Here is a 22,832-nt window from a genome sequence, read left to right on the forward strand (position 1 = left end):
CTGCTCATTTTGTATGTGGGTGATGTTATTATTCATTCTGCGTTGGATAGTAGTTCTGTGAAAAAATCTTGTATTTTTTTCCCCTTCCTTTAGCCACCTGATGCGAGATTTTTGCCTCCAGAGTATTTCTTCTTGTTTGGCCCTTTCTGAGATCTGTTCTTCAAGAGACTTTTCCTGTTTCGTATAATCCTCTGTTCTGCCCTCTGTGATAATCCGTTGCTGCAGCCGCTTCATGTCTTGGTTGAGTGCTAATTGAGCCTGGAAAATGTTGCCAAATGAGGAATGGTTCCATTGCTTTATTTTACTTTTGAGGTATTTGAGCTTCTGCTGAAATTGGAGCATCTTTGTACCCTTTGGTGGAGTATAGTTGGTCCATTCCGATTTTACTAGATTGACAAATTCCGGATGTGTCATCCAAAAAGCCTCGAAGCGAAAAGGATTGCGACTTGTTTTGCCTGGTCGAGACCATTGAAGGGATATTGGCCAGTGGTCTGAACTTGAGAATGGCAGTATTGAAGCTGAGAGGTCTCCTCCTAAGTGGATTGCGTTGTCAGAGATTAAGAATCTGTCCAGGCAAGACGCAATTTGTTGGGAGCCTGTTCTTTTGTTATTCCAAGTGTAAAGTCCATTGTTGAAAGGCATGCCAATAAGCCAATTACCTTGAATGTATTCTTTAAGATTATTACTCTCCTTATCCAGATTGTTCCTTCCTCCTCGCTTCTCTTCCATCTTGGTTATCATGTTGAAGTCACCCCCATTTATCCATAGTGGATGAGACCTATCTGCATTGATTAAGGAAAGGGTGTTCAAAAGTTCTACCTTATGCACAGCCTCCTGGGGAAAATATACATTAGTTAAGAGTCCATGTATATTGGTTCCTGTAATATGGAATGTTGCTTGAAGGAAATTCTTGTTAGCATGTATATTATTGAGCTCTATGGTACGGGCGTCCCATATAATTGCTAAACGTCCTGAGGCGCTAGAAGCATCTACTGCTGCTACTTGACTACCAGGCCAAGCTTTTGCTGCTATTCGATCAAGAGAGATGGAATTGCATTTAGTTTCCTGCAAAAAGAGAATTTGGGGCTTTTCTTGCTTTATCATATTTTTGATCAGTCTGCATTTCCCGGGGCTATTGAGCCCTCTGATGTTCCATGAGATGAGCTTCATGATGGAAGGTTAGAGAGAGAGTTGTAATACTTTGTGAGCTTGGAGTACCTTCCTGACTCCACTAGCATTTCCCCAATGCGTATGGTGCGTTGGAGATCCGTTTTTCTTCCTCTTTTTTTGAAATCTTTGCTGATGTTTTTCCTGTCCCAGAGGCTTCCAGTTTGAATACCTAGTGATTTTTGTCTTTGAGCTTTGGATAGAATTGCTTCCAGATTCTCCAGCTACCTCTCTGGAATTTTGTCATAAGTCTTTGTTTTGCATGCCTGCTCCAATCCCGGAATATCCAAATCCCCAATATCTATGCTTTCTGGTTCTTCTTCCATGTGTTGTATGTCACCTATTCCTTCTGTTGTTTCTGATGCCTTTGTAGGGTCGGCCTGCAAGTTGTCTACCTCCATTACTTGAGAGAACCAAGTGGGGATTGTGCTTTTAGCCGAAGGGGAAGGATCTGTGGTTAATGGTTCTTTTTGGCTTTCCTTGGGATCAGACTGTGCAGATTGTATGTTCGTCAAAGGATCCTTCTTAGAGGAGGTGTGGATCTCAGGGTTGTGAATATCTTGCTGGGCTAGCGCTTCAAAAGTATTGCTCGTGGAGGGCTTTGAGGTATTAGCTTGTGGTTTCTTGGGGTTTGAGGTAGGTCTCTTGTGGTTTTTCCTGCGATTGACAACTTTTGTGAAGCCGCTCAGATCCGACTCATCCGAGGCAGAGATATTCGAGGGTTTCTGAGTTAAAGGACAATCCCAAAACAGGTGACCCAGAGCATGGCATCTCCTGCACCAGAACGGCACATGTTCATAATCAATTAACTGGACCCATTCAACATCATCGTGGAAGATACTTACCGCATCCGGGAGAGCCTTATTGAGGTGCATATAGACGCAGATTCGGGCGTAGGATGTATATCTTCGGAGTTTTGTCTCCTTTGCTGTTTTGACAAATTCACCGAGACCATTTCCTATGGTTTGTAAGGTCTCCTTGTCCCAGTATTCCATGGGAAGAGAATAAAGACGGATCCAGACTGGCACCCAGCTGAGATCTTCTTTGTCTGGATTGAAGCGCTCCACCCAACCTCTCAGAAAAAGACCAGCTGCATTAAAGAAATAGGGCCCTCCATCTAGGACCCTATTTCTGTCCTCTAAGCAGTTAAATATGGCCGTGAAGAACCCTTTAGGTCCTAGTTGCAGTGTTATGTGTCCTTTCGGCTTCCATTTAGCCGCTATCCAGCCGTGCAACGCTTTTTCTGTTGGCCACATTCCTATGAATTTTCCTATCAAAGCATGGTCTCTCATGTACTGGATCTGGGCATTGATCCGTTGACTTGGGAGCTCTATCTTCGGACGCTCAACAGCTACCGGTCTACAGGTGCTTGAAGTAATCTGGGGATTCTCTCTGTCACTCGTTTTGGTATCTTGTGGTGTTGTTTCTTCTTTGTCTTCATTTGGTTAAGCTTGCTTGGTACCTTCCTCACGCCACCATGGAGAGTCGTCAGCTCTTGGGGGAGGCGCAACGTCCTCCCCCTGGGGGGTATTCATGCTTCTGTCACTGTTCCTAGTTGGGTGCGGACTCTCGATATAGTGCTGGTATGACAGTAGTGCAGCGTTCTGCTTAGATCTGTCGTTGCAGGTTTTGCATAAACCCTACTTCGCTATCTCAAGGAGAATAATCATCATTCAAAACGACTTTATTCTTAAGGAGTTCGATTTTTTTATTTTTGTTTTTTATTGGTCTCATCAAAATGTTTATTAGCTTTTAACATGATGAAAATTAAAATATCCATCCCTTGGTTTGCAAGAGCACTTAATATCCCTTGAGCATTTTTTTAGAAGTGTGGGGATGCAAGTCAATATCAAGAAAACGAAAGTAGTGGTTTTCTCTAAGAAAAGAAAACATAACCAACATAAGTTCTACTTTGACGGCAACATTCTGGAAGTTGTTGCGGATTACAAATATCTTGGTATTGACTTCAACAAAAATCTAAGTTGGAATGGTTGTAGAAAGAAAAGAACTTTGGGGGTTTGGAAAGCATTTTATGCTTTTCAAAATAGGTGCAGAGAAGTAGAGTTATGGGATTGGAAAACCACTCAAACTCTTTTTGGGCTTCTAGTGATTCCGATGATTCTCTGTGGTTGTGAACTATGGGCCAGCAGTACATCTGACATGCCGTGGAGACAAATTGAGAAAATTCAGAAGTGTTTGATTACAAACAAATTCAAGATTAAAAGTGTCGTTCCTTATGTTATCTTGTTAAGTGAAATAGGGACTGCCCCTATTGAAGCAATTGCTATGGTACGGGTCATAAGGTATTTAAACAAAATTGAGAAAATGGAAGAGGGTAGATGGCCTAAGGTTGTCTTTAATGACATATTGCGCAAGTGAAAAAAATACTTGGATGCAACGAAATAACAAATGGTTTAGTAAATGGGGTGTTTTCTTGAACGCGTGTCCCGTAAATAGTAAAGAGATAAAAGCTCTTGTTATGGAAAAGTTCCACAAGCGTACTTGGGATAAGGAGCTAGGAAGAAAGAAAAAATACTATATTGAAGTGTTTAATCCCACTCATAGTCATCAACCAAAAGCATACATAGAGGCCAATATCTCTTAGAGAGCCAAAATTCTTATTGCTCAGTTAAGGACTAATTCTCATCAACAACGTGTGAAACAGGATGATGGAAAAGGCCAAAAGAAGCGTGGGAGGAAAAAGTATGCATTTTTTGTTCTTCCGGAAAAGTGGAAACAAAAAAACATTTCATTTTAGAATGTGAGGCCTTCAAAGACAACAGGGAAAATTATGCAGATATGCTGGAAGCTAGCTCTTGGGATAATCTATTTAGCGAGGGGTTTGTCGAGAAGCTGGGAGCATTTATTTTGAAGCTTCACAGAAAAAGAGTCGAATACATCAAGCAGATGAAGAAGAAATCTGTCCCATAGGCTATCTTTAGCCTCGTGGACGTTAAAATAATTTCTTTCTTTCTTTCTTTCTTCCATATTTCGTATCTAATGGTGTTCGCCAAATTGATATGTAAATTTATACAATCAACAAAAAATTGATTTAATTTATCTCTTGTAGATTAGATTGCTCGTTTAATCAATGACTTGCTTGCGTTTGTACAAATATTTAGAAATCTCCCTTTATTGAGCTAGTGTTTTATTTTTGGAAATTTTGGAATACCTAAATTTTGGAATCCATTTTAACTATTGCTTTGAAATAACTAAAATGTCTTGAAAGACATCACTATTTTTACATGAAATTTGACACATCTTATGTCCACATAATTGTTTTATAAATATTTATATTTTTTTCTTACACTTGTAAAGTCATACACATCAATAATGTTTCTCTATTCAAACATTAGAATTAGAGATGAAAATTTTGGGCATGATCATCCCCACCAATTAAATGGTTCAAATTCAATTTTGATGGGGTTTCTTGAAGAAACTCATGGCAATTTAGTGCACTCAAGGGTAACAAAGGTCACATTATAGCAATCACATTTGAGTTCCTCAAGATGAAAGATAACTACATAAAAAATAACTTGCTTTAAACAACATTGCGGAGGCGTAGAAAAAGGGGTCCTAAAAGATATCTTTGAAGAGTACTCCAAATTTATTGTAGACTATCTCAATGCACTCAACTACAACACTTCATGGGAGACAAAGAGACAATTGCAATAGATTAGAAAAACTCTTGAGAACCTTGCAAAATCACAATTTTGTTCATTAAGGATGCAACTAATAAACTTGTTGACTATTTAGGCAACAAGGCCATTGCTTACAAGAATAACCAAGTCATTTGGTTTGATGACACCACCTTTAAGGGAAAGGATGATTTGGAAAAGGCCTCGAGCAAGTGTGTTGCTACAAAACCAAGGTGGATCCATCACCTCTAACAAAAGAGGGGATCACCTATGCACAAATGTTCAATCAACAAAAAAACATCCACCACATAATAACTAGAAAAACTCATTTGATACTTGGTAGTAGCTTGAAGGATTCATGTTAAAAAATGTCTTTTTGAAAGGATGTCAAACATGCCCCTTGAAGAGGTTCCAAATGTCAAGTATCCATTTATAAATCATTGATAATGAAAGACAACAAATAAATCTTGCTAAGAAATATGAACTTCGAGCCTAAAGACATCAACTTCAAGCAAAACATAATGAGCAAATTGAACTATAGGTTAACAGTAGTCAAGTGCATGGATACAAATATTCATAACAAATTTATGAACATATAAGAGGAATATTCTCAACATTTAGGATACATTGGTTAAAGATGTATGGACTCATCAACCACCTCTATATTTAAGAGGAACCTTAAGTTCCCTAACAACAAACTCCCCCAAAATGTTGATTTTTTTGTGTAGCATCAAGAGTTATGCCTGCATGCCAAGAGGCCTCCTAAGTTAGCCTAGAAGAATTATGCAAATTAAAATTAAAAAAAAAATTACTTTTTGGGCATCATGTAGGCTCAAAATGGTGAAGTCAACCTCACCGTGAAAGGTTGTGTCCCTTGATTAAAATTCACCCATTTTGACAAGTATATATAAACAATGTAACATCTTCATTTGACCAATTCATATCATCCCATCTTTTCTTCAAATCGGTCGTACGTGTCTATAGAAAGAAGGTAGAGTTGACTAAAGTTTGACTGATTTTGACCATTAACAATAGTATGGATTTGACTGCAGGATGAGTTGACTGCATGTTCGAGCTTGAATAAGGGCGGAAAATATGACTATTGACCAACATTGACTTCTCTTTTCTGGTTGGTTTGACCAACATTGACTGGCTAGAATTTTGACTAGGTTTCACTGGTATTTGGACTTGGATTTTGGCACATATTTTTAGACAATTTTTGTAATTGTAAACCTCGTTGAAGCATAATTTCTCCTAGAAGAAATGTTGTTGGGTTTTCTCCAAATTTTGGGTTGGCCAGGGTAAATTTGTTATCTCTATTGTGCATGTTTATCTCTATATAATCTTATTGTTTTCACTACATTTACTGTTGATATTTTTTGTGTATAATTGCTCAATGATATCAGTGGCATGAGATAATTTGTTTAAAGATCATTACATAGTAATTATTAGATAAGAAGATTGGTTTCTACTATGAATCTTGTAGAAAATTCAACATGGTATCAAAGCCTTGTTAAAGGAGCAACCTTTGACGCCAGCTTATGAAACAATGAGATGTGATTTCACTTGTGCAAGAGAACAAGCCCTAGAGGTACCACATTTGTTCTAAAGACACTAAGTTGCTAGCCTTCTTAGCCCTAGTTTGAAGGATGAAGTCAAATCCATGATCGAGGTTAATAAAAATCAAATTATCCACATCCTTAGAAGAGGGCCAAGGGCTTCAGAAAGTGTGCTCAAGTGGGCGTAAAGGCCTCAAGATCAAAACAAACAGTCTGAGAGCCTTCTGAGGAGGGTTGAGTACCCTCAGGCCCATTGTAAATCTAGTAGAAGGTGTTTGTATTAGATTGTGATGGAAAACAAGGAAGGGTTGAGAAGTATGGGAGCTAACAACGAGGTGATTCATATAGTACGAGTGACTAAAGAAGAAGCCTACATGTGAGCAGTAAGGTGATAGTGATCAAAAGGAGTTGATCTTTATGTGAGCATTAGAGGCAAAGGACAACTTGGTACAAGAGTTGGAAGACTTAGAGAGAACTTGGAGGTTACGACTTATATTGAAGTCTTGGATAAGAAAGTCCTAGGGTTTGTGGGATGAAACCCTAGAGCAAGACTTGGAGTGCTAAATGCAAGCGAAGTTGGTGTGACACATACTTGGTTTATCTCCTTGATAACATGTGGAATGACTTTGTATTGATGTTAGCTTGTTGTTAAGCCTTTGGTGTGGTTAGATAGCTCAATAAATGACTTGCTAAGCCTAGTCCATGGGATAAAGAAACCCTAACCCCTACAAATTAAAAAAAAAGGGGCCAACATGCATTAGCAGCTAATGTTGAGAACAAGGATGAGCATCGACCTCAGAAGAAGAAAAAGGATCTAAGCTTGACAAGATTGCACAGACTTCATTAAGGAGGAAATGATCAAGAGGGAGTTGACAATTCCCTACAACACTCAACAATTTCTTCTTTAATCAAGAGATAAGTAATTCATATATTTCTCCTTTGATTATTGTTATTTTTCCTTCATGAGCCTCTTGTGCTTGTATTTTTTCTTGGTTATAATTATTTCTTCCATGGCCCCCTCAATTAGGTTTGTAGGTACATCAAATTCCGGAAGCAGAAGGAAACATCGTGAAGAATGAAGCAAAGTTTGTGGCAAGAGGGTAAAACTTAATGTAAAATCAAACATTTGTGAAATAGTAATTTTAAAAGAGTTATGAATTAGTTACAAAAACTAATTCTTGATATTCGTGAAAACTGAATGAGGATGAAAACAAGAAAGGCAAGATGAGGGCTCTCGGGTGGTTCAGTTCTTCATCTTATGCACTTCTTCTCTCTGGAGGTTACGGTGGTTTTACTCTATGAAGCGTTCTATAAATATTATGTTTCCGTGTAATTTTTGTCTTGGTAGCAAAGACAACAAGGAACGATCCGCCTTTTCATTGACTAATTGCATGGTGAAACTTGATGGCCAAGCAAACTCTTCACTACTGTGGATGTTTCTTGAACCACAACGCACTGAGGGAAGCAAACTTATGCACCCTGAAAGAAGAGTATTAAATGTTCAGACGATTGAGAATCTCGCTTTTCGTTCCATCCCCAAATTCCTACGTGATACTGGGTATTCTTCATGGTGTTTTTGTTCACAATGCCTTTGGATTTCTCATTGGTCTGCAGCGATTTTGGATGGCTTGTGGGTGGTACAACTGAAAAAGATAAGTTAATCTCTTGAAATTTTCTTTGTTTATGTGCACAGAAAGATATGGCCAATAATGTTCATGTTCTTTAAAGTAAATTCCTTATTTTGGTGCACAAAGTATAGTTTGGTTATGTTAATTTCCTTGCAAGGTATTGCAAAGTTCTTATGCATTAAAATATTGCAGGGATATAAGTCCTCTTGAAAATATTTGCTGCTTAGTTTATGCACAGTAAAAGCTAAGTAGTTTTGTGATTTTCTTGAGAGAAATTACACTAATTCTTGCACATAAAAAGCGAAGTAAATATGTAGTTTCTGTTAGAAAAAAATTACATGTGAATCTTGTGTGTTAAAAGCTAAGTAGCTTTATCATTTCTTTGGGATAAATTACACAAGATTCTTGCTAAGTACCCAAGATATCCTCTTGAGAAAAGATGTATGAGACATCTAAAGTTCTTGAGGAGATTGTTGTTATATATTTTCTTGGCAAAGAAAATATATTACTACATGTAGATAAAGATTGTTATTACTATATATAGAAAAAGATTGTTATTATATATATTTGCAACATTAAAAGATAAGTAACCTTTCTTGTCTTTATATAACATTGGATATGCCTTTTATGTAAGAAAAGATAGGATGCATGCTCTTTTCTTAAAAAGGGAAAAACAAATCCAAGTCATTTTTCTGGAAGTGAATATAGATTAAAGAGGGTAATTTGTGAAATATTCTCATGGGTAAGAGAGTTCTTTTGAAAAAGAATATTTAGTTATGAGAAAATATAATAACCTATACATAGATGAAATGCAAAGAGATAATATAAGTCATAGGAATTTTCTTTCGAAAGAATATGTTTTTCTTGTGCGTGAAAGATAAGTTAATTGTGTTAATTCCTTTGCAAGAGTTACATGTTTTTGTGAGAAAAAAGATAAATGATTTGTGTGTTGCATATTGGATAGTTTGATTTAATTGCATGGTTTAATGCATAAACAGTTACCATTATTATTATCTTAGTTCTTATGTGCAAAATAAAGGTTGATTATGATACTTTGTTGAAAACAAATGCATGAGAACTTTGTTATGGTACTTTCTTGGAAACAAATGCATAATAACTTTGTACATAAATGATAGAGAAACTATGTTGGGTTCTTGAAAATAACTATGTGAAAAGAATACATATGCAGAAGCATAGAAACATTAGTTGATTACATGTATGAAGATACAACTATTGTGTTAGATATTTTAAAGAGAAACATGGATTTGTAGAACTATTGTGTTAGATCTTTTAAAGAGAAACATGGATTTGTGTGTAGAAAAAAATAAGTATCATGGAAAGTAAAACAAGTAGTTACTTGGAATAAATGTACTAGCTTTCCTTTGTAGAATACATATATTTGCATGCAAGAAATAATGACTAACACATTAGTTCTGGTTTAGAGCAATGCATGTTTTTATGCATACAATAGATTTTGTAAATAGATCTATTTTGGAAAATATGCTTTTCGAAAAGGGACTTACATTTGCATGCATGATAATAATGTCTATCATGTTAGTTAGCTTCCCCATAGAAGGGAACATCTATTGTATTGGACAAATTACTTAGTTACATGCACAAAGAAGAAGCTAAGGGGTAGCTCTCTTCGAATAAGTTTTTATCTAATTACATGCATGAAAAAACAAAGATAAGTTTCTAGTATCCTCTAAGTGAAATGGATGATTACAGTGGTTTCCTTTGGATATGAACGTGTGCTGGTGCGAGAATGATCATAGTAACAAGTTAATTATTTTGACATGCTTGATAATTATTTGTTTATACATGCACAATGTTATTAGAAAAAGCATGTTGTGATATTATATTTACATCTCATGTATGCACATGAATAGATGTTAAAAGATCATTTTTTAAGAATGATTATTGATTGATTAATACTTTATCTAATCCTGTTACCAAAGATTGTTGACAACAACAATGACAGGAAATGATGGTGATTTGTGCAAAAGACAAATTATGTTAACATTGTGGCAGATAAGAACTAATGGTCCATGCTGATGAGTACGAGTTGCAAGATGGTCCACTGATGGAACAATCATGCTACAAGGATGTAGAGAGTGGTGATATGTGGGTAAATGGTTTCATGACAATTGTAATAGCTTTTAGCTAGGTATGTGGTATTTTAATGATATTTCATTGTAATATTTTATAACAATGGATAAGGGATGGACTCCCTTATAATCCATTGAGTGAGGGGTGAACACTCTCACGAGCGTTTAATAATAAGATTAAACATTTGCTAGTTTTCACCCTACGGGTGATCCAGGTGGGATGTTGGTGGCCACCCACCTATCCCATTTGAACCCCCATGACTGTCTCTTTCAGTTTTTTAGTATCCGTAATTGTAGCACAATTTACTATTTTTAGTAGTTTTTCGGGATCTGAACTTCCGGAGTCGTTTTGAGGCCCTAAACAATGTTTTTTGGGAAATTTGGGAGCAACATGGGTCCATAAACTAATGTTGCTCTTCCCAAAGTTATACTTCTCGGATAGATCTTTCTAACGAGCTATTGTATGCGTCAAACAGAGATCGTATGCCAAAGTTGCGACCCCGGGAAATTGATGTACCAAGTTACCCAAATGGGGTCCACAATTTTGGCTTTTCATCTTCTAGGGTTAGGTTTTGGGATGTTAAGGGTTTTCCATTGTTTCTCAACAATAAATAGGCCTTAGAGCCTCATTGTAACACAGTTCAGAGGCATGTAGCCGCCACATCTCTTCTCAGAGATAAACTACCATCGCCCTCGCTGATTTATTTCCTTTTCTGTTTGTAAGCATAACAATGTTTTACAGTAATGAAATGAAGTATTATTTCCGCTGCATCTTTGTATTTATGGTTATCTCTGTAATTTGTTGCGTTACTGTTTAAATCCGTATCAGTGGTATCAGAGCGGTCTTCTTTTTCTCTGTTTTTCTTTGCATGTCCCCAACGAGGACGGGATATAAGGAGTTAGGGCTTGAACTGGTCGAACCTTTGCAAGACCAGCCTTGCAAATCCCGACGGCCTCCCATGGCGGATGAAAAGAAAGACAAGGGGGCAGGAGATCCTATCAAAATCTTGCTCGAAGAAGCCCTCGAGCGACAAAGGAACGTGATGATGGATAGCTTTGCGCAGATCCTTCAGCGGCTACCCAAAGGCGACGCATCGACTTCCAACAGCTACTCTGGAAACGCTACACCCTTTAAGGTACAAGTTAATTTTGAAATCCCCATCTTCGAGGGTCAAATAGATGCAGATGTCGTAAATAAATGGTTAAATCTGAGGGATGGTATTTTTCTATTCATGAATTTTCGAGTCGGGAAAAAATTGTTTTCGCTCTTCTCAAAGCAGCCCCCCACGTCAAGGACTATTGGAAAGCTACTGCGAGTAGAAGGATGAAAGCACATGCTCACTATTTTTAGCCGCACCCACTTGGGATTAATTTCGGGATGCCATCAAGGAGCAATACTACCCTGTCAAAAGCTACGAGGAAAAATACATAAAATGGACCACACTGCGGCAGGGAAGGGACCAAGATGTGTCGAAGTTCACAAACATTTTTCATACCCTTCGCACACAGTTGGGTATTAAGGACTTTAAGCAGCATTTGGTACTCAAATACCGCGGCTGCCTACACAGATACATCCAGGAAGAGATGGAGTTCCTGAACATCTCATTGCTCAGCGCGGCATACCGATACGCTATCAAAATCGAGCAAAAGTTCAAACAGAAGAAGTGAGACTTTGGATCTGCAAATCCGAAGACCAAAGGACAAAGCCAAGGCAGGGTGACCTAAGACAACCCGTCGAAGCCACAAGAAAAGAACAACACCATGAAGTCGAAGAAGGACACAGGAAAGTGGTGTGAGTTCCACAAGAGTCCCACTCATAACACAAGTGAGTGTCGGACCAAGCAGTCGCTAGTGGCCGAGTTGAAGGCTTCAGAATCAAATGCATGTTCCAACCCTGAGTTAGAACCCCACAAGGAGAATGGCAAAGGAAAGCAGATCATTGATGCGGAGCCCAACGTCACTATTTCCATCGCCAAGATCCAGAAGAATGAGCTTGAAGACCCAGAGGGGGAGCGTCTTTTCCACTCACAGATGTGGGTGAAGGGTTCGCCGCTGCAATTCATTGTTGATAGTGGCAGCCAAAAGAACCTCATTTCAGCAGAGGTCGTGAAGCGGTTAGGCCTACCGACTACACCACATCCGCAGCCGTATAGTATCGGGTGGCTTCATGAAGGACAAGATCTCAAAGTTCGCCAGCAGTGCCGCCTTCCCTACAGCATCAAGCCCTTCACAGATGAGGTATTGTGTGATGTTACACCTCTGGATGTTTGTGATGTACTATTAGGCTAGCCATACTTGTGGAGGCGACATGCTGTGTATGAGTCAAGGCCTCATGTTGTCATTATTTCTTTGAATAATTCATTATACAGGATACCGGAGGTAGCCCCACCTATTGCCACCTCTTTGTTCACTGCCAAGAAAGGCAGCAAGCTCATCTCACAGACTAGGAAATTTATTTTTTGTTTGGTTCGCTCCCAAAGTAAGGGGAAGATCTTCGCCACATCCATGACCCCCGCGAAGGGTTCCTCCACGCAGCAGTGGCAGCAAATGGATACGGTCATGACAGAACACAGGAACAACTTCTCCTCACCCACAGGGGTACCACATAAGTTTCAGGTGGGCGACAAACTTTGGTTACATCGGCAAAAAGAACGCCTTACAAGAGCCCATCAGAAGCTCAGACCACTCTGACATGGTCCTTACAGCAGTACCAAGGCTGTGGGGAACAATTCTTTGGAGCACAACATTCCTCCATTCCTTCGCTCGCACCAAGTATTCAATGTGGACTGTCATCGACCATGCTTCCCACCATTACTGGACACATCAGAGATTGCAGAACAAGTTCAACAGATGGAGGAACTCAATGCAATGGGGACCATTGCTTCCTAAGGGGGGAGGAATGATCCAGGTGGATGTTGGTGGCCACCCACCTATCCCATTTTGACCCCCACGATTGTCTCTTTCAGTTTTACAATTTCCGTAATTGTAGCACAATTTATATTTTTAACAGTTTTTCGGGTCCTGAACTTCCGGAGCCGTTTTGAGGCCTTAAACGACGTTTTTTGGGAAATCTAAGAGCAACATGGGTCCATAAATTGATGTTGCTCTTCCCAAAGTTATACTTCTCGGATAGATCTTTCTAACGAGCTATTGTACGCATCAAACAGAGATCGTATGCCAAAGTTGCGACCCCGGGAAATTGATGTACCAAGTTACCCAAACGGGGCCCACAATTTTGGCGTTTCATCTTCTAGGGTTAGGTTTTGGGATGTTAAGGGTTTTCCATTGTTTCTCAACAATAAATAGGCCTTCGAGCCTCATTGTAACACAATTCAAAGGCATGTAGTTGCGACATCTCTTCTCAGAGATAAGCTACCATCGCCTTAGCTCATTTATTTCCATTTTTGTTTGTAAGCATATTTCAGTGTTCTACAGTAATAAAATGAAGTATTATTTCCACTTCATCTCTGTATTTATGGTTATCTTTGTAATTTGTTGCGTTCCTGTTTAAATCCGGATCAACGGGGTTTCTAGGGTATATCGGTGTTCGGTGTTCAATGATGTAATTGCTTATTATGTTAGTTTGGTGATGTTGATTCCTTGCATAATGTGATATTGATAATGTCAAGTATGTGATTAATTAATGTGGTTAAAGTAATCATGAAATGGATGCAAGGTTACATCATACAATTTATGTTAATATACTACAAGAGTGGTTGTTAATGGTTATGCAACTTATTATTCCTCTACTAAAGTTACTTTATGTACTAATGAACAGTTTATCTAATGGTTAATGAGGAATATAGAATAGTGATTTGGATAATTACCTTTGGGTAATTTGTATAAAAAAAATCTAGCTCCTTGCATTTTCATGTGAGGTTATCGGGGTTAGAGGGAATTCAAAGATACATTTCTTTAGTCTCCGATGGATAGGTTCTTGTATGACCAAAGGGCTCGAGCATAAACTTAGCAAAAGTAATGGCGTTCGAGAGGGAGAAATTGTATAGACATCTAGGACCATGTCAGATGATTGGAAAAGCTTCCAATACTAAGGGTGCAGATAGTCAAGTAGAATGGGCGGAGCAGCCCTATAAGAGGATGTCATGGGTTGAGATTGTCAACAAGCTTAGAGACAGGTCTCTAGGAGCAATATGCCTTTCTTTGAAGAGACCATGTCAGGCAGTGGTAGAAGGACTTACATACGTGGCAGAGGGAGAAACAATGGAAAAAAGGACTTGCTTATGGAGCAACCACGAATACTATAGGAGGATCTATTTTAGCATCAGAGGTAGTTGGCCTCAAAGTTTGAAATGAAGGACCTTGGCTAGATACATTATTTTCTTGGGACAAGAGGTGTAGCAAAGATCATATAAGATTTTCCTCAAGGGAAGTACATTGTCTAGATTTTGAAGAGATTCGATATGACAGACTGCAAGTCCATTGCTACATTTATGGTGACCATTCTAAATAAGCTGAGTGATTTCACTTCAAATTCAGATTTAGTGGATCCCACAAGGTATAGGCAGTTGATCAAAACCTTGATGTACTTGGTTAACACCAAGCTTGATATTTACTTTGCAGTAAGCGCGCTGAGTTAGTTTATGGTTGAGTCTAGGCATGTTGCAGTAAAGCATGTGTTGAGGTTCCTACATGGTGTAGTTGGATATGGTTTGAGATGTGTCTTAGGTGGTGAAGTGAGGTTGCAGGGATATACTAATTCAAATTGGGTTGAGAGTGCTGCCAAAAAATGCACTTTGGGGGTGCTACTTCAGCGTAGGATCAACTATAATATCTTAGTTTAACAAGAAGAAGACATTTGTCGCACTCTGTACACCAAAGACAAAGTCTATTGCAGCTTGTGTCACAAGTCGCGAAATAATATGACTTTGAAAGCTTCTTGCAGGACTCTTTCTGAGACATGATGCAAAGAGGAGCAATGGAGCTCCAATGCATATCCATTGATGAGCAGATTATAAACATTCTCACCAAGGGTCTATCTAGAGTGAAGTTTGTATACTTTAGAGATAAGCTTGACATGATGGAATGTATTTCCCTCGTTGAGAGAGGAGTGATTATGTCTTTGCAAGATTGGGCAAACCATTGGCTAGGTCATATGGATTTGACTAAGGGAGATGGATACATTTACCAGAGAGGCTAGAAGGTCTTGGTTGGGTCATAAAGGACTTTGACTAGAGGTGAATGGACCAAGGCAATTATAGGATTGGATAGATCTACTTAGAAGCCAGAAGGACGTGGTTTGTTCTTAAGGACTTTGACCATAGGATATTGATGTAATTCCACTGAGAAGCCATACAGGACTTTGGTTGGGCCAATTGGCTAAGGGCAAATGGTTCATGCACAAATTCTCTCCTTAAAAGCTAGAAGGACTTGGTTAGGTCATAAAGGACTTTGACCAAGAGGAGATTGATACATTTACCTAGGGAGCCATAAAAGACTTTAGCCAAAGGTAAAAGGCCTTGGACACTCACATTGCCTATTTTAGGATGGAGTGATCTATTGACGTGCATGTGAGGAGTTACATTGCCCACTCTAGGATGGACTTATCTATAGACATGCATCAACATTACAAGCTCATGAAATTTTCTTATGAAGGAGAAATTTCAATCAAGGGGAATCTGTTACAGCCAAGGAGTATACCTCCCACACTAAGAGGGAGTGTTGATTTTTTGTGTAGCATCAAGAGGTATTCCCATATGCCAAGAGGCCCTCGAAGTCGACTTAGAAGAATTATGGAAATTAAAATTAAAATTTTATTTTATGGGCATCATGTAGGCTCAAGAGTCAAAATGGTCAAGTCGACCCCACCATGAAAGGGTGTGTCTCTTGATCAAAATTTATCCATTTTGACAAGTATATATACACAATGTGACATCTTCATTTGACCAATTCGGATCATTGCATCTCTTCAAATTCGCCGTACATGTGAGCAAAAAGAAGGTCGAGTTGACTAAAGTTTGACCAAACTTGATTTAACCGAGTTTGATCATTGACCGTAGTACGAATATGATCTCAAACCTTTGACCATAGGACAACTTGACCGCAAGCCTTTGATTGTAGGTCTAAGCTTGACTAAGGGCTGAAATTATGACTATTGACCAGCGTTGACTTATCTTTTTTGGCTAGTTCGACCTGTGTTGACTAGCTAGAATTTTGACCAGGTTTGACTAGTATTTGGACGTAGATTTTGACTCAGATTTCTAGACAATTTTGTAATTGTAAACCTTGTTGAAGAACAATTTCTCCTAAAAGAAAAGTAGGTGAGTTTTCTCCCAAATTTGGGTTTCCTAGGGTAAATCTGTTGTTTTTATTGTGCATGATTTTCTCTTTATGATCTTAATGTTTTCATTGCATTTAGTGTTGATATTTTGTGTATAATTGCTCAATGATATTAGTGACATGTTTGAAAATCATTAGGTAGTAATTATCAAATCAAAAGATTGGTTTTTACTGTGCATCTTACAAAAAATTTAACAAAAAAAAACCACTAATATCAAATGAGATTTTTTCTATATAGCTCAACACATGTTAATCCACTACATTCTAGTATTCTTTGTGATGATTTTCTAATGAAATTATATTTGTAACATTTGCATGACAAAATGATAGTATATGTATGTAGTATATCCCGAAAGAATCTATCTTTTTGTGTTTGAAATTCCAATCGTAGGAATCTATCTTTTTGTTTTGAAATTCCAATCGTAGGAATCTATCTTTTTGTGTTTGAAATTCCAATCATAGGGAGAATGCACTCTACATCTAGTATGTACTTGATTTTAGAATAAATATAGCTTTTTCCTTAACCAAATAAATAAAAATAATTCATGTTTTGTGAGTTGGAATCCTATAAAAAATGATAAATATTCATGTCCAAAATATTATCAGTGATGTTTTTCTAATGAAATTATATTTGTAACATTTGCATGACAAAATGATTGTATATGTATGTAGTATATCCTGAAAGAATCTATCTTTTTGTGTTTGAAATTCCAATCGTAGGAATCAATCTTTTTGTGTTTTGAAATTCCAATCATAGGAATCTATCTTTTTGTGTTTTGAAATTCCAATCATAGGGAGAATGCACCCTACATCTAGTATGTACTTGATTTTAGAATAAATATAACTTTTTCCTTAACCAAATAAATAAAAATAATTCATGTTTGGTGAGTTGGAATCCTATAAAAATGATACATATTCATGTCCAAAATATTATCGATGATGCCTTTTCTAATGAAGTTATATTTTTCCTTAACCAAATAAATAAAAATAATTCATGTTTGGTGAGTTGGAATCCTATTAAAGATTATAAATATTCATGTCCAAAATATTATCAGTGATGTTTTTCTAATGAAGTTATATTTTTCTGTTTATATGGCAAAATGATGTTCATATGTAGGTACTATATCCATAATGAATGTATCATTTTGTTGTGTGATATTCTGATTATAGTGCGCATGCATCCTACATCTAGTGTACTTGATTACTAGATGTACTCGATTCGCGATATTAAAAAAAAAAAAAAAAAAATTAAATAAATTATGTAAATATTCATATTCGAGGATTTACATTAATTACATAATATAATATTTTGTAAAGGTTATGGCCCTCCTTTTATATTGTACTCATCCTGTCAAATTTATGATTTCAAAGTACCCAATAACATTAATGTACCCTCTTCTTAAAAGTTATTTTGCTTTTCAAAATTTTTAAATTGACTAACATGCAATGTAGCTAAAATGAAATTTTGACAAACATTTCTCTTTACTTCAAAACCAGTACAGCAGAAGGAAGTCTGAGTGTTGAGCTCCCCCCATCTAATGCACTACTCCCTAGGTTCATTTGAGCAACTAGGTTAACATCTATCGCATTGACCGTTAAAAGCACTAGGTTTCCTTGATTTTGTACTTACCTCATGGTCATACAACCAAGACCTCTTAGCGTAAGAAATTCCTTGGAGGATATCATCTGCCAATGCATCGGCCTTTCACTATTATTGATGACTTTAGTGTGGAGCCCATGTCACCAACCTCTCACTCATCCTTAACAGCCAGCTCCAACAAGGGTTGACATCCTCTCACCTCTCTTCTATACAGTGCTTAGTCTCGCCGATGTTTAGCATCTTCCTTGTATTTGCACCATATTTTTATATCGTCTTTTAGCTATACCTTTAGCATTTAGCTACACTTCATTCCTTATTTCCTTGTGCTTTGAGTATGATCTAGGGTTTGTCTTCACACCTCTACATTGTACTTGCACTGAATGTACTATATTAGTCCTATTAGTATTAACCTATTTTTGTGGTAATTTGTTTGGCATTAATAGAATTTACCTTATCTTTTGTATGGTGACCGAGAGTAAATATCTTCCCTCTTCCACATCCCAATTTATGAACTACTCCTTCAACAAAACCAGTTAAAAACTCCCAGTTAGCGTTGTATTATAAAACACATTGTTGAAGCAGAAAAAAATGACGAACATGTCAAATGATATAAAAGAAACGAAAAAAAACTCCAGACATTTTCGTGTTCGAAATTATTTTCCTGATTTTGTCGTGATGCTGATGACTGTCCCAAAATAATGACGAGCATTCCAAACGATATACAAATAAAAAAATCCCACCTGGGGCAACCTCATAGCATTTTTGTGCTCAAATTTATTTTCATGATTCGGTAGTGATGCAAGTGATCCCAAATCAGACTTGGGAACAAGCCAATATCGTGCCGAACATTTTAATACCAATATAACAGAGATGCCGAGATGCAAATTGCAATATAACAGTATTGGATTATTTAAGATATCATGTCACTTAGAACCTAAATCATGTTCTTGATCAAGGTGGGAAATGGGTAGTAAAGAGCCATTACCGGAACTGTTACATTATTCCTACTGAGACAGAGTCCAGCAGTCTCTGGGGAAATCGTATTGTAACTGGGCAAAAGTAATAAACACAAACAATAATGGAGAAAATAGGTGACATTCTATTAAGCTGCTACTACACACCAAAGGGGCTAGCGAGAGCAAGGCTGCCCATGCACAACTCTCTCTCAAGTAATTCAACTTTTGCTACAGCATTTATAATCATTTAATATACCAGTTCAAGTGAATTTACCATCTAACACTAACTTTACATCAGTGAGTGATGGTTAGATGTTCGTTGAATGACACTGACACTGTCATATTGGTCATACAATTCAAATTTTCACATATTAAAATTTAATGTTGGATCCCGCAATTTTTTCCTCCATTATCATTATATGAGAATGGAACTAACAGCCAGAATGACACGAACCTATTGAACAGAAGGTATACCAACCCACTTTTTCCAACTATATTGAAACACTGCTTGACCATCTATTTTAAACCATTGAACCACAATAGAAAGCCGCCTCCTCTATGCAAGGCATACTTTATATTAGATAAGCTCATGCCAAACTGAGCAAAGGCTTGCTAACCTGAAATTCAAATTCAGAGAAATTGATCCTGGATTTCAAAGTTGAGACATGCTTACCATGAATCATACTTGTATTTAGTATTATTCTCATACAATTGGACATGCACTTCATTGCAGGACACTGCGTACACCACTCAATATCGACAGAGCTATGGACCCAAAGATTTCTCACTGACCTGGCACATTAATAGTTGTCTCAATTAACCACAATAAACTAAAGTAAACAATGATCTTTTGTAGCTTATGCATCTCACGACCCCAGTGCACTACCGCTTCTCATTGTCACTACCTCAGCTCCAATTCTCGGAAACCAAGAGATAGGATGTCTTTGCCTATGAAATAGCCAAACTTGGTCTCAGAGATAGTTGTCACATCCATTCACACTTCAAGAACAGATACAGCATCAATTGTCTTCGGAATCTAAATGATTCATCTAATATGCTTTAAAAGGCACATTAGGCTCTGCATATGGTGATCTCACGGAAGGAATGCCCTTGCTAGTATAATTTAAACATCATCTTCAGTTTCTGATCATTCCATCTAATATGCTTCGGAAGGCATCCCTGTTTTGAATATTGTGCTTTCATGGAAAGAATAGCCTTTGCCAATTTCATCTCAATCGTCCTCAGAATCTGAATTATTCCAACGAATATGCTTTGGATGACAGCACTGTTCTGAATATAGTGCTTTCATGGAAGGAATAGCATTGCTAGCATGACCTAAAGTTTCATTGGTCCACCTTTCATTTTCTGATGGATCCCAAACTACTTCCAGTGATTTACCTGGTCCTCTGCTAGAAGTTCCCAAAGATTGTTTTGATTGGTTTAAGTTTGTGTTTGAACCCTGGTGTGCTATGTTTCTATTATCTTCAGCAAATAAACCAGCCAGGCACTGTGTTAATCCAGGAAATGCAAGAAAATGAGAGCTACAAGCTACCATGCCATCATAGGCCAACGACACACTTCCTTTTTTTGAAATATCAATTCCCATTACCTGCAGGAGAAATGAACATGATATATAATGACAAATGTCAAAAAATAAAGCTGCCAAAAGATCTATATAATTAGCATGCAAAATTTTTATCCTCCTCTTCAGAGGGTAAACAAACCATAGAAACAACAAATGATCAATCAGGCTGTCCTACTAATCACATATGCAACAACTACCTTTGGAGACCAATTACTGAAATGTGTGAGAATAACATGCTGAGCGCCCATTTTCTGACCCACTTCTATTGCCTCTGAAATAGTACTATGACGTTTTTCCCTTGCATGACTTTCATATTTATCCTCAAAAGTGGCTTCATGGATGAGCAATGTGCATCCCATTCTTGCTTTTATAAGCTTTTCGCATGGTCTTGTATCCCCAGAGTAAACAACAGACCATCCACTCATAGATGATAAAACAAGACCAAAGGCCTCAAAGCAGTGATCAACCCAAACACATTGCATGTTGTGTAACTGTAAAGTTTCCAGCATTCTAGAAACTGGATTGTCATATCCTACTCTTTTACAAATGTTGCCTCCCTGCTGATGACCCATGAACTCCTTACAGTGGATAAATGTGAAAGGAGGAAGAGCATAACCCAGTTTTCTATAGACATGATTGACCTGGAAAACAACAGCTATATCTCAAATTCTACATGGTTTCAAAATTATTTATAAGAAAGATAAAACTAACTTTTTCATACGTTAATGCCATCCAACCCTTGTTCAGGAATCAGTATATACAAATTTCCAGAAGAAACAATCGAGGAAGCAAGAGATAATGGACTTTAAATTTGAATGGTTTCAGTTTTCAAGAGTAAAAATATTTGATACCAAGATCCCTTTTGTATAGTTGCATGTTCATGTTTCTTAGACATATACGATGAAAAATAAAAGGAAAACGTTTCAATTTTTAGCAAAAAGTAGTCAAGACAGAATATATTTGAAAGTGATAACTAAAACCATAAAAACTGATATACAAAATTGCACGTGGCAATGGCAACATTCTCCAGAACAACTGCGTTTGATATATTGTTATCAAATGCCATCTACAAAACAACCTAATTATCCCTGACAAGTTACAAACTATTGAAACATACATAAGGGCACTATTTTATCCCATTTGTCCCAACAATAAGAGTAGAAGCATTCTTGTCAGCATGAGGATGATAATAATCAGCAGTCACAAAATAATCAAGCAAAATGTTAAGCATTCATAAGATAATAGGCAGAATTAAAATAATATATATGCTAATTTAACCAAACTTTTATCTCAACTGCAAGTGCAGGGCATGCTCAACACTTACCTATAAATATTTATCAATGTTGCAAACATCGGCATCGGGATAAAATCAACAAGGGTCCAGAAAACCAAAAAATCATAAAAATATGAAAAATATCGGTAAAAATTGGCAAACATTGGCAAAATCAAGATACCATCAAATATCGGTAAAAATCGGCAAACATCGACTAAGCCAAAAAAACATGATTTCGAGATAAAATCGGGATGTTTGAAACGCTGATATTTATAGCACTGCGCTGTCATGAATATTACATGCAATAGTTTGCTCTTTAACGGTTAACCTGTTATGATCTCTAGAAATAAATTGATTAATATGTGAACTATAAAATACCTGGGCCAGTTGACAAATCTGTCCTGACTCCTTTCAGTGAGCAATGAACATCATGTTTGTCTACACATAATGTAATATGAAACTTAAATGTAAAAAGTTACATAAGCCTATAATTGACAGATTACAAAAGTTCAAATTTAAATTCGTCAATAGCAACTTACGTTAAGCTGATGTGAGATTAGTTTATGGTTGAAACTTAGTTTCTATTTATCCTGTTCATTTTCAATTGAGATTTCTCCAATACACGCTTCTTGTGAGAGAGAAAACAAATTCAGTAAATTTTAAATCCTCAATCTTAGATTTTTACTATTGCTATGTGTTACCTCCCCAGATGTGCAAGGCAGGACTTGCAGTGAGCCACCAAGGTTGAACAATTTCAAATTCAGAAACCTTGCAGGACAATTTTGGCCTTTCTCCTGGATTCTTCTCTATGCAACTTTTGTGCCCCTATGGGAGAATTATAATAAAAAAATGTTAGCATGATGAACTTATGTAAAAGACTTAGCTCTCTAGGACTTGGTTATTAGGGAAGTTACTCTAGAGAGTTTTTTTACTCGGTTAACTAGTGTTTTGCTTTTTAGCGATTAATAATTTCCTAATTTTTTCACTCATAACTCCAAAGTTGGAGTACGTCCTAATGGCT

General features: G+C 37.3%; 1 protein-coding gene across 1 annotated transcript; it reads right to left on the reverse strand.

The window, feature by feature from the left end:
• Positions 1–19,622: 19,622 nt before the first annotated feature.
• LOC149254850 (uncharacterized) lies at positions 19,623–21,217 on the reverse strand. The gene is made up of 2 exons (XM_089460238.1): positions 20,736–21,217; positions 19,623–20,562 (listed from the first exon to the last, which is right to left on the reverse strand). The coding sequence occupies exons 1-2, from the start codon at positions 21,108–21,110 to the stop codon at positions 20,185–20,187; spliced, it is 753 nt and encodes a 250-aa protein (XP_089316364.1). The 5' UTR covers positions 21,111–21,217; the 3' UTR covers positions 19,623–20,184.
• Between the last annotated feature and the right edge of the window lie 1,615 nt (positions 21,218–22,832).

The sequence above is a fragment of the Pinus tabuliformis genome, chromosome 7 (genome assembly GCF_031772625.1).
Source record: "Pinus tabuliformis cultivar Carrire ecotype Pingquan chromosome 7, CPIR1, whole genome shotgun sequence".
NCBI lineage: Eukaryota > Viridiplantae > Streptophyta > Pinopsida > Pinales > Pinaceae > Pinus > Pinus tabuliformis.